The 12327-nt window shown below is 38.3% G+C and overlaps 1 protein-coding gene across 7 annotated transcripts in view; it reads right to left on the bottom strand.

The window, feature by feature from the left end:
• The window catches only part of PPP1R12B (protein phosphatase 1 regulatory subunit 12B), a 205852-nt gene that overhangs the window by 117185 nt on the left and 76340 nt on the right, over positions 1–12327 (bottom strand). For 4 of the 7 annotated variants that reach the window (XM_041759164.1, XM_041759157.1, XM_041759183.1 and 1 more), the window contains exons 11-14: positions 11197–11279; positions 9918–10043; positions 7311–7493; positions 3964–4146 (exon numbers count right to left, since the gene is read on the bottom strand). In XM_041759164.1, the coding sequence (XP_041615098.1) occupies positions 3964–4146; positions 7311–7493; positions 9918–10043; positions 11197–11279 (575 nt within the window). Of the gene's footprint in view, positions 1–3963; positions 4147–7310; positions 7494–9367; positions 9409–9917; positions 10044–11196; positions 11280–12327 lie in introns of those variants that run through there. The other 3 variants (XM_041759189.1, XM_041759196.1, XM_041759205.1) reach the window with 2 other exon arrangements.

Genomic DNA, 12327 nt, shown 5'->3' with positions numbered 1-12327 from the left:
TTTTCTGTCCCTGCCCAGACCCTTGAATAGGTCCTATCCTATCCTTGACATTTCTTGGGGCCACAAAGTACCCTTATCATGAATTAGGCAGCCTTTTGAGAACTCTAGCTTTATACAGGTTCTTGGTTACAGCCCCTAGCCTAGTCAGGTCCAAAGCCATGCTTCCCATAACCACACATGGCATTAAAATCTGAGCCTCCAGATGCTAAGGTCTACTCTATAGGTCTTCAACCAACCCTGAGCCTCTCCAACCACTCTGGTCTTTGGATTCTTTTCAGTTTTGTCACCTAGCAGTTCCCTTTCACTTTTCTGAACTCAATTATACTTTCCTACATTTATAATGGGAAAGGGGTCCTTATAAAATCTATCTACCATGTTCCTAGAACCTTTTCCTAAGTAAATTTTGAATCCATTCACTTTTCTCCATCTCTTTTACTATTACCTCTGTGCAAGCTACTGCTCTCTCTCATGCCTCTCTCTATTCCTGTCCATCTTTCCCTGTCCAATGCATATGGAATAATGTAACCAGAATAAAAGCCAGAATTTAAGAAAATGTGAGATCAAGTTATATTTTTGCATATTTTCTATATGACCCAGCAATTCTACTCTGAGGTATATATCCAAGAGAAATAAAAACATATGCCCACACAAAAACTTGTACATGAATGTTTATAGTAACATTATTCAAAATAGCCAAAAGATGGAAAGAACCCAAATGTCCACCAACTTATGAATGGCAAACAAAATGCAGTATATCCACATTGCAATTTGTTTGAATAGTGTTGGAATTCCAACACTATTGGAATAGTGTTTGGCCATTAAAAAAAAAAAAAAAAAGAAAAGAATAAAATGCTGATACATGCCACAACAGGAATGAACCTTGAAACATTATTCTAAATGAAAGAAGTCACAAAAGACCACATATTGATTCTATTTATATAAAATGTCCAAAATAGGCAACACTATAAAAACAGGAAGTAGATCAGTGGTTGCTTCGGTCTAGGGAGTGGGTAGATGAGGTGGGAATAGGGGGGCAATGACTAAATGTATGGGATTTCTTTTTAAGATGATGAAAATGTTCTAAAATTGACCATGATAATCATTGCACATATCTGTGAATATGCCGAAAATGACTGAATTGTACACCTTAAATTATATGGTATATAAATTATATCTTTATAAAGATGTTAAAAAAAAAAAAGCTTCCAGTAACTCATCATGGTTCTTAACATATATATCCAAAATCTTAGTCCTCAGCCGTAAGACTTTGCGTTATATAGCTCCTATTTATTCCCCAAGCCTCACCTTAGATTGCTCTTTCCCTAACTCTCTACATCAAAGTCACATCCTCTCTCAGATTCTCCAAAGGATCAAGCACCTTCCCACCTTAGTGGTATTCAATAGCCATATTTCTGCCAGGAATGCTTATCCCCTTCTCCTAGCTATTATTTGTCCTACACATTTTGAGCATCATACCCTTAGGATAACCTTATCCTGCAGAGAAGGGAGGTCTTCTGGAGGTGGATACTCTGTCCTAACAACTCACACTACCTCTCCATAGTATATATTATAATTATTTAATATTTATCTTTCTTCACTACCATGTATGTTTCCCAAGGGCTAAGACTGTTTGCTTGTTCACCACTATATTACCTGGGTTCATCATAGTACTTTGCAATGGCAAACGCTCAATAAATATTTTGAAAAAAAAAAAGAATGCTAGTGACTGAGTCCAACAAATGTTATGTAATGTCTTATTTATCTTGTGTACAGTAATACAGTATGACTGTATTTGTCTATTATCTAATAAATATCTAATATCTCCCTGTTTATTATTTTGTGCTGTCCTAAAAATGCGCTTATCTTATTTATCTTGTGTACAGCAATACAGTAATGACTGTATTTGTCTATTATCTAATAAATATCTAATATCTCCCTGTTTATTATTTTGTGCTGTCCTAAAAATGCGCTTATCTTGAAACACCACATTCATGTAATTCATCTATATATATATATTTTATTTTTTTTTTAAAGATTTTATTTATTTATTCTTCATAGACACACACAGAGAGAGGCAGAGACACAGGCAGAGGGAGAAGCAGGCTCCACGCAGGGAGCCCAACATGGGACTCCATCCAGGGTCTCCAGGATCACGCCCTGGGCTGCAGGCGGCGCTAAACCACTGCGCCACCGGGGCTGCCAGATATATATATATATATATATATATTTTAAAGATTTTATTTATTTATTCATGAGAGACACAGAGAGAAAGAGAGGCAGAGACACAGGCAGAGGGAGAAGCAGGCTCCATGCAGGGAGCCTGATGTGGGACTCGATCCAGCGTCTCCAGGATCAGGCCATGGGCTGAAGGCGCGCTAAACCGCCGAGCCACACGGGCTGCCCAATTCATCGATATTTTAATTTAATTCTTTTATTATTATATTTGCTGCTTCTGGAGGAATTATGTCCCAGTGATAATATATGGTACACAGTACATAACAAATATTTGTGGCTTAAGTAAAACCTCTCAAGCAAAATTAGTATCTGTAGCAGGCGCCATCTTATTGTTCATAGGTCATAAAAATCCCAGAAGACAGTAACTGTTTCTCTAGGTTTCTCTAAATAATGGTGCGTACACCTAAATATTTAATAATGCAGTTTGATAAAAAGCCTGATTTACCCCTTCTTTCAGGGGTCATGATCTTAGTGATGAATTTAACTCATTTTACTTGTGTCAGCCCAGAAGCATTTTTGAAATGGAGTTTTTTCCAGCTAATATTCAGAAAATATTACTTTCACATTTAGTCCTAGATGAAACTAATAATACCTAAATTACATCCAAGCTATTATATACATAAGCATTCAATATCCAAGATTGACTTATTAAAAATTTTCTTGGCTGGAAACCAGTGTAAAGATGATGCTCTGCAACCTATTACTCCAGAAAACTGACTTTCTCCAATTTTTTTTATAAAGAAATGAAAAAAGAAAGGAAGGAATGAAAGAAGAGAAACACTATTTTTCAACTCAACATTTCCCTTCTGCTTCTCAAAATTTTAGTTTTAGAACTACCATTATAATAAACAAACATCTAAAAAATTTAACTCATTGTACCCTGTGGATGATAAGACTTATTATACATATATACACACTCACAAATACAAAATCTCCTGCCTTTGGAGATTCAAAAGAAAATGAGGTCAAACTGAAATCTAAATTTTTATACGATTTCACTTCCTTTTCTAGTCTTAGAAAAGGAATAAATATGGCTTCAGTTTTTAAGTAGATCTGAAACAGCTACATGGAGTGCATTCTATTTTTTTACTTTTTCAAGTGGGAGGAAATGTCCCATTCTTCTTGGTCACATCTTCCAACATCTTCTAATACTGACAATCAAAAAGTTCTTTCTTAGCTTCTCCCTTAAATCTCTCCTGTGCCAATTCATGACTGCTCTCTCATCATTTTCCTCTAAAGAAATTGTAAAATAACCGGTCACTATCCTTCTGCCATCATCATACACTATTCAGTTCTTTTTCTGGTATTCTTAAATTAATTAAAATGATATCCTAGCTTTATTTCTCTGAGCCTTTTTCATGCTACGGCTTTTCCTTGCTGCCAGGGAAGTCTTCACAGACTCCTCAAAACAAAAGAAAAGATCCTTCTCTGTGCTTTAGGTTCTCTACCACAAAATGGGGAAACAGTATCTGACCATGATTTCTTTTTTAAGACAAATAGAAAAAAGATATGCCTGTATTCATAACAGAATAAGTATCTATGCTAAATAATCAGAAAAAATTAAGATCTCCGCCAGAAATCTCCCAGAAGCAAAATAGACAACCCAAACTGTAACATAAAGATCTACTTTCATAAATGTATTTGGGATTGGGGGAGAGACTTCACACCCATTTCTTTATCTCCTGCCTCAAAGCAGAACCCTACAAAGGAAATCAGTACATAACATACCTCCTCCTGTCCCTGGCTTCCACAGAGGAGTCTGTTCCAGGAGTGGAGAGCAGAGTGGCAGTTGTAACCCCATTGGCAGTGTTAGGTGGAGGGCGATTAGTGATCACACAGAGCGGGGTGCTAGAAGAGACATTGTCTGCTGTTTTCTCTACTGTTGAGTCAGCCTGGGATTTGTAAGGAGTCCTGAAATAAAAAACACAAAAACAAAAAAACACAAGCAGAAAAAGAATGGTCAGGCATGCCACATAACAAAGCAGTAGCACACACACACACACACACACACACACACACACACACACACAGGGTTTGAGGTAAGTACCTAGAGAAATCTTGCTCAGATTTTTTTTGTTGCTTGACTGGATTTTTAAATTCTGAGCTCTTAAATCTTAGAACGGTATGATTATACATTTAGTCTGATATCCTCTGCCCAAAGAGTTATATTTCATGATTTTTTTTTTTGCTTGAGATTTAAAAAATTAAAAAAAAAATAACTATGGCACAAGGAAGATAGTAACATATGCAAGAGTGCTTTAAATGATTCTTGAGTACCATCTGGTCTCCACACAGGCACACAGAGGCAGGGCCTCTCCACACACATGAAAACGACACTAAAGTCACTTACGATATTAGCCTCCACCTGCCCCTTAATTCTTGGCAGTGAGAGTCTTTGTGGTAGTCCTCAGCCTAGATTAGATGACCATCTTCTTAGATTCCAGAGATATTTGATAAATACAACCTCAGTATGCTTAGTTTTCCCTTACCTAGCTCAGCAACTGCTCTCTTTCCACTTAACCAAATGCCTGATTGTAATCTTAAGTGCATACATGAGCAACAGAAACAAAAACTAGTAAGATTCTATATGTAACCTTAACTGCAGACTTTCCAACAGCAAGCTGTATAATTAAACTCATTTACATGAAAACAAGATCTTTGTTTCTTAACAAAGAGTTGAGAGCAACCATTGGCTCTCCACCCAAAAAGCTATCATTTGTGATGTCACAGCTTGTTGCTGGGGTAACAGAGATCCAAAATTGATATTCACAGAGATGAGAAAAGCAATGAAAATAAGGAATTCTAAAAATCTGGCTTTTTTTCCCCCACTTACTCACAATTACCAAAAATGCTTATAAGTAGCTATAAACTCATTTTCAAATAATCACATCATTAGAATAAACTTGAAAGCAATAACTAGATTGTAAAAATCTAAATATGGCACCTAGATGCAAATATAAAAATAGAACAGTTTTGAACTGGTATCTAAAAAACACAAGCCACTTCTCCAGAAACAATTAATGACTCAGAAAAAAGGTGAAACTAAATTCCTCAGACTTACAAGATGTATGAGTCTATAGGACATACTAATAAAAGTAGCCAGAAACAAAGCTATAAAAAAGTACACTTATCAAAACCTTACCAGACATTATTTTGAAATGTGGTATAATTTTACAAGTGGAATGTTAGAATAGGAAAAGCTCCAGAGCAAGGAGACTCTGGAACCATGTGGGGCTACATTTCAGCCAACTTAACTCTCAAGTCACTTCATCTGTAAAATGGGAATAATGATACCTTAAAATCCAAGGGTCTTATGACGATTAAATAAAATAATGTATGTAGAACACTTAGTATAGAGCTCAGAGTAAAATACAAGCTCAGTGGAAAACTAACAGTGAAATAGAAGCTCTGACATGGACAAATCTAGGTTCAAATCCTGCCTCAGTTCCTTACTAGATGTGTGATCTTGTGCAGATGATTAAGTTTTGGGTCTCAGTTTCCACATCTATAAAATAAGAACAATATATGTGTGCCTGAGATATGCCTAACCCATATTCATCTTCCTTTTCTTCCCAACAGAATCCATCAATTATTGAGGGCAGCATTGCACCTAGTTAAAAATCCACATTTTCCAAAATCTCCCTGGCTGCTAGAGGTAGCCAGGGAGACATGAGCAGAAAATTAGCACTTTGGGGGAAAACCTCAGTTCAGAAGCATACCCTCTTGGTACATTTCCCCCTTTCTTCCTTCTTCCCGCCTAGAATCAGTCATGACAGCTAGAGCTTCAGAGGCAACCCATGGAAATGGAAGCATGATCTAAGAACTGTGAAACAGAAAGACAGAAGGATATAGGATCCTTTGATGACTCTGAAGCTGTGGTGCCAACCCTGCAAATTTCTGGACTTTAAGTGAGAGAAAAAAAACAAAGCTTTATCATATGTAAGCCTCAGTTATTAGGACTTACTGGTACATGTGAATAAACCAATTGCTCATGTAATTTTTATAAGTACCGAAGCCAACGCTCAGCACACGATAGGGTTCAACAAATGGTAGCCATTACTATTTTCCCTGGTCTCAACTCTTAATACTTAAGCAATTAACCTCTCTGCATTTCAGTTTCTTCATCTATGGGTATAATATTTACTACACCTATGCAGATGAACTATTATAAGGACCCAATTAATAAATGTCAACATAATTGTACAGTATTATTATTAATAATCCATCTTGAGCCCATCCCTCCCAGCCAAACAATCACCACTTATTTTAACGAAAGAAATATAATAAATGGACAAAAACCAATCAAGCAACACCACCAGAGTGTTCTTGCAGCAACACTATCATCACTAATGTTTTTCATTTTCTTTGTGTTAGTTCTAGAAACACTACCTCAAAAAAGAGTCCCTTTGCCATACCCCAAAGTAAAAAGGTCTCTGACCATACACATAAAGGATTGAAAGCCATAGTCAAAACCACAGCTGAAGTCCTGGTGCACTTTCACGATGAAGTCTTTCCCATGCTACCCCTTAGAAGGACTAGACACTACCGCCCTAGGAACAACACAAATCTAGACAAATTTAGACAAACACACATCTCTTCCTTCCTACAGTGTTTCTAGCAAAAACTGGGCTGAGAATTTTCAGAAGGCTATAGGAAGCTTATGGAACAAGAGTTAGCTTATCATCTGATTTGGGTTTATATGCTGTCCGAAAAAAAGAGTAAGTAGAAGAGACTCCTACTCACGATGACTAGAAAATTAATGTAAGTGAAGTAATGTGGATGTTTTTAATATGTGCTTTCCCATAACAGGATGACCCTTACATAGTAATTCCACAAAAGCAGTCACTTTAAGTCGAAGCCTAACACCAAGTACAAAGACACAGACCCTATTCAATGAGCAACTGCTGAGTGCCTAATACAAGTCCAAACAAAACATCCTTGTTAAATCATGGACATTTTCACACGAATTCAAACTTGTTCCACAGTGACAAAGTCTCTTTGGTTCGAATCTCCTATGTGTATCCAGAGGCATGAGTTTTGATGACTGTAACTCAAATGGCCCCAAGAAGCCTTACCTGCCATGGTGTACAGATGCAGCAGTGTTTGCACTGATTGGTGTAGGGCAAGAAGAGGCAGGTTGCCACCTGCTGCCCCGAGAGGTAGATGAACCAATGGTAATGGGTGAGGTAGCAGGAGATGAATTGCGATTGGCTGAAATGTAGGGACTTGTGGGGTCACTACTTCTACCAAATGAGGCACTGCAAAACAGCACACAGTCACTTTCTTCAGGACATGCTGCTCACCCACCATGTCCCAGCACCACCTTCCCCCCAGATTGTGCATTTGAAAGGAATGTAGACCAAAGAGAGGGTATGGCAATTGGGAAGTGGAGTGAGTGATCAATTCCAGCTATAGCTGGGTCACTGGCAGCAAGCAGGCATCTGTCAATCATCCAAAAGAGTGAAGGAAGCTTGAGGAGAGATGATATGCAATAAGAGAAAGCAGAAGAGCAGTATATAGGAATAGAATAGGGGCTGAGAAATATTTAGCAAATAGAATAATTTTATTAGAAAAAGTAATTCCCAACAAACCCCAAGGCAAAAAAATCATGCAACCCCAAATGTCTACCTGATATAGAAGTAGCACTGCAGAAGCTAAAGTAAGACCAAGAATTTGGAGAGGTTTTGGAGTAGAAATTTAAAATTAAAGAATGGAGAATAAAAAAGCTCTGTGGGGGAAAAAAAATGTCTCTGAGGACAGTGGTTATTAAGCCTAAAACAAACGTGTCTTTGGGAGGATTCAAAGTTTTAAGTATAGGAAATAACATTGCATGGGCAACAGAAGGCAACTTTCCTTTGTTTCAAAGGAAGATAAGAATGAACCATCTCAATTAAAGCAAAACATTACTTGGGTTAGAATTTTTAAAAAACAGTCTTGACTGTTATGGTAATGAGACACTAGTGGGGGTGACCAACACAAGCTGTGAAGGCTTCCTTGGTAAAGATGCACTTTACTGGGACACAAGAAAGGAATTTCTGCCTAAGGACAAGAGATGAACTAGAAAATGGAAAGTATGCCTGGAAGAGTCCAAGAGGGCCAAATGCCTTCTTGCATTTTCTTTTTTAAATAGCGATAGCAAAAAAAAAAAAAAAAAAAAAAAAAAAAAAATAAATAAATAAATAAATAAATAGCGATAGCATATGATTCTTCCCTTTTGAAAAGATCGTAAAACGAGATTTTTGTGTAGTCAAAAAAATGCTTTAAGGGTAATAAAGATTTGGAAATCCAAAGCATGAATCAAGCTGTGGATCTTCTTTCAAAAAGCACTCATATAATTAAGCATGTTTTCTACCCTAACTAGAGGCAGTCCCTTTCTCCTCTGTTTACCATAATTATGCCAACTATACCTATCTAACCAGATGCTACTCACTCTACCCCTCTGTTAATGATTTCGATCACGAAAAAGAACAACCCCACCACAATGCAGCTTTCTCTTTCCTAGATCTAGAGTGTTATTTTCTTAGAACAATTTTCCTGGTCTTGGATACAACCGTAAGGAGTAATGATGTATTTAGATAGACTAAGATCTTAGTCTTGAAGACAAATAAGTGATTGCTTCATTGGGCCAAAAACACTGAGTTTATATACATAATGAAGCTTCGGTGAGATCACTGAACCATATCTGCAGAACTGAAGACCATTAAAAGGCAACAGTGGCTGTTTGTTTTATAGCTTACTAATTTTACTAATTCACATGTTCTGATATTAACTAGTTGACAAGATTCTTCCAATCAAGTGGAAATAGGTTTTGAACCCAAACATATAGTCTATGGCAAAAGGCTGTTACTTGAGCAGCCAATCCATCGTCTATAAAACCTAATGATGAAGCCCATGGCACGAAGAGGCAGTTGGAGGGGTTGAGTAAATGAAAGTGAAGAAAGAATTCAAAGTAAGCAATGAGAATCAGACTCTTCCATATCAGCAGCAAAGTTCAAATTAAAATACTCATTAAGTACATCTTATAGTATAATGGCTCTGGCAAAGGTGCTTTGCTTGCTGGCTGGTACATGGCAAAGAAAATAATTGCAGAAAAGAGAATATAGATGAGAAAAGGGGAAGAAAACCCATGTACCTTCTCTGCACCAAACTTGCGAGTTTCACATCTTGATGGATCTGAGGGCCATTAAAGTCATAAAAAAAAAAAACAACTCAAGTCCCTAAATTAACAGGCTTCAATACGAAACTTCTTTAATGCAAAACAAAACTGTCCCCATTACCCACCCACCTCACCACCCTATAGGGTCCCTCCCTTCCTCCCCATAAAAATGTAACTTGAGAACTTCTCTAGTTTTAGAAAAATGAAAGCTAGCTACTGGACAAAGGGGATTTAAATTCAGTCCTGCTCAGGGATTACTAGAAGTCACTTCCAGTCGAAGATTAGGACTGAGAGGAGAGAGTATAAATTCATGGTGAGAATTTGGAATCAGCTTACTTTAATTCAGTCAGGAAAATAAAGTTAATTTATAATTAGTCGAGATGTTACTCCCAAGAAATCTGAAAGTAATTCATTTTTTGATTCGTTTTTGTGGTGCTAATTGGATATAAAACAGCATGCAATTATTACCCATACACCCATGGCCAGAGTGAAGAAATATCATCTCCCACCCCTTGGAACCTGGTACCTTTTCAAGTAGGTTGATACATAGGTAGAAGGAGCAACTGACTGTGGAGTTTCATTTCCCTTCGCTTCATCCCTCCACAGCTGCCGTGTATACGAACCACTCCTCACTAGATTCACAGCTGATTCTCTGCAGAGGCATGGAAGAAAAACAAAACAAAGCACTGATTCCTACCACCAGTTTTGTTCATGATATAATGCAAACTGGGAGAAGGGTCGGAGAGGGAAACTGTAATATGGCTAAAGAAACAGACACACTTTTCAAGGGATGCTTGGGTTTTTTCCTGTATACACAGAGGACGGGTCAAGTATTACTACTGTCTGCTTTCTTTTATCAACTTCAAAGCCAACTAATTTCAATAGGTACCAAACCCTTATGTCAAAGGTCTCCAATTCTTTTGTAACTTTTTTGTTTCTCCTTTAAAGGGCTTTACAAAGCCAATAGGTAGCTCATATGGAAGCAGAGAAGAGGACGATGGGGAAGATGAGGAAGTCTGTAACAAGGGAAAGAGGTAACTACCGCAGAAAAGGAAGAGAGAATAACCTGCTGGAAGCCATCCTGAAAGGGCTGTAGTAGAATTTCTAATCCACAATTGTTCCCTCAGGGCCTTTGCTGCCAAAGCTGTGGCTCTCCAGAGCAGTCCTTCTCAAACTTCAAATCACCTAGGGAATTTTGTTAAAATGCAGATTCTAATCCAGCAGGTCTGAGGTGGGGCCTGAGGTTCTGCATTTCTAACATACTTCTAGGTGATTTCAATGCTGCTGCTGGGAAGACCACACCTTGAACAGCAAGGTTCTAGATCAGGTTCTGCTCCGAGATGCAGCAGTACCTTGAAATCCTCACATTCATTTTAACTGATGAAGAAGACTTCAAATTTTTATCTACTTACAAATTAGAAATTGATCACTAATTAAATAATAATATTTTTAGTGTTTACCATGGAACAGGTCATGTGCTAAACACTAGGGGTCCCTGAGAAACCAGCCAGACATAGACCCTACCTTTACAGAGTCTGCTGGCGTAGTAAAAACAAATTTCGCCCTTGGAAGGGTCAGGGAAGGCTTCCTAAAGACAGTGATACCCAAGCTGAAGTGAGAGCCTAAAGGGCAAAGCACTGGCAAAGCAAGAGAGCAAGGGCTGGGAGGAGTTCTAAGAAGAAGGAATAAACAATTCACAATGTGCTCAGGGCACCTGCAGAAAGACGGCAGCAGAGTGATGGCCAAGGCATCACTATGCCTAGGAAAGTTCAAGAGGACCATCTTTTGGCCTGTATTAGGATTACCTGTTCTCCTTTTCTTCAACGTCACTTGTGCTGCTGAGCCTCCGGGGTGCTAGTGAACTAAAATAGCTTTTGTTTTCTCTCTCCTGTAAAATCAAAACAAGTAAAGCACAGAGAAGGTACAACACTGTCACAGTGTAACATTCTGGGTAAAAACGCAGAGCTCAATACACCTATATAATCTTATTTCTAGATCCAGTAACAATTCCGGTTTGAGTAGTATTATAAAAGGCTGGCTTTCAAAGACTAATTCCTGACTTTCCTCCATTAAAAACCAATATGTAGGGAAACAATTCTCATGGGAAAAGCCAGGATGATCAAAAAAAAAAGGAAAACAGCAGCACAAATTACACAAATCAGCAACCTTGCCAAAAGAGACGGAGCCTTTGAAAAGCCACAAACAGAAAGCTCCACTCTAAAGTTCTTAAAAAAAAAAAAAAAAAAAAAAGATTTTATTTAATTATTCATAAGAGACAGAGACAGAGACAGAGAGGCAGAGACACAGGCAGAGGGAGAAATAGGCTCCACGCAGGGAGCCTGACCCCGGACTCGATCCCGGGACTCCAAGATCACACCCTGGGCTGGAGGTGACCCTAAACCGCCGGGCCACCAGGGCTGCCCTACTCTAAAGTTCTTAATGAGGGGGTCCCTGGGTGGCTCAGCGGTTGAGCGCCTGCCTTCGGCCTAGGGCATGATCCTGGAGGCCCAGGATCGAGTCCCACATCAGGCTCCCTGCATGGAGCCTACTTCTCCCTCTGCCTGTGTCTCTGCCTTGCGTTCTCTCTTTCTCTCTCTGTATTTCTCATGAATAAATAAATAAAATATTTAAAAATTAAAAAAATAAAGTTCTTAATGAAATAAGCCTTATTTCTTCCATAGCCTGTCTTCTCTTTGAAATGCAGCTTCATGTGCAACAAATATGCTGCAGAGTTAATCCCACCAATATCATCACCTCCTTGAGGAGTCTCCAGAAACACAATGTTGAACAAGGAGACTATGGTTACAGGGAAGCCCTGACCCCAAAGGAGAGCATCAAATGAGCCCTAGAAAATCTGGAACCAAAACTTAAGAAATAAAAATGTACTGATTTTGGATGATTATGTGGATGAGCTGTTTGTGAAGTCAACTGATCAT

This window comes from Vulpes lagopus, chromosome 1 (assembly GCF_018345385.1).
Source record: "Vulpes lagopus strain Blue_001 chromosome 1, ASM1834538v1, whole genome shotgun sequence".
Lineage (NCBI taxonomy): Eukaryota > Metazoa > Chordata > Mammalia > Carnivora > Canidae > Vulpes > Vulpes lagopus.
The sequence above is the reverse complement of the archived record's forward strand: the minus strand, read 5'-3'. Positions and strand labels throughout refer to the sequence as shown.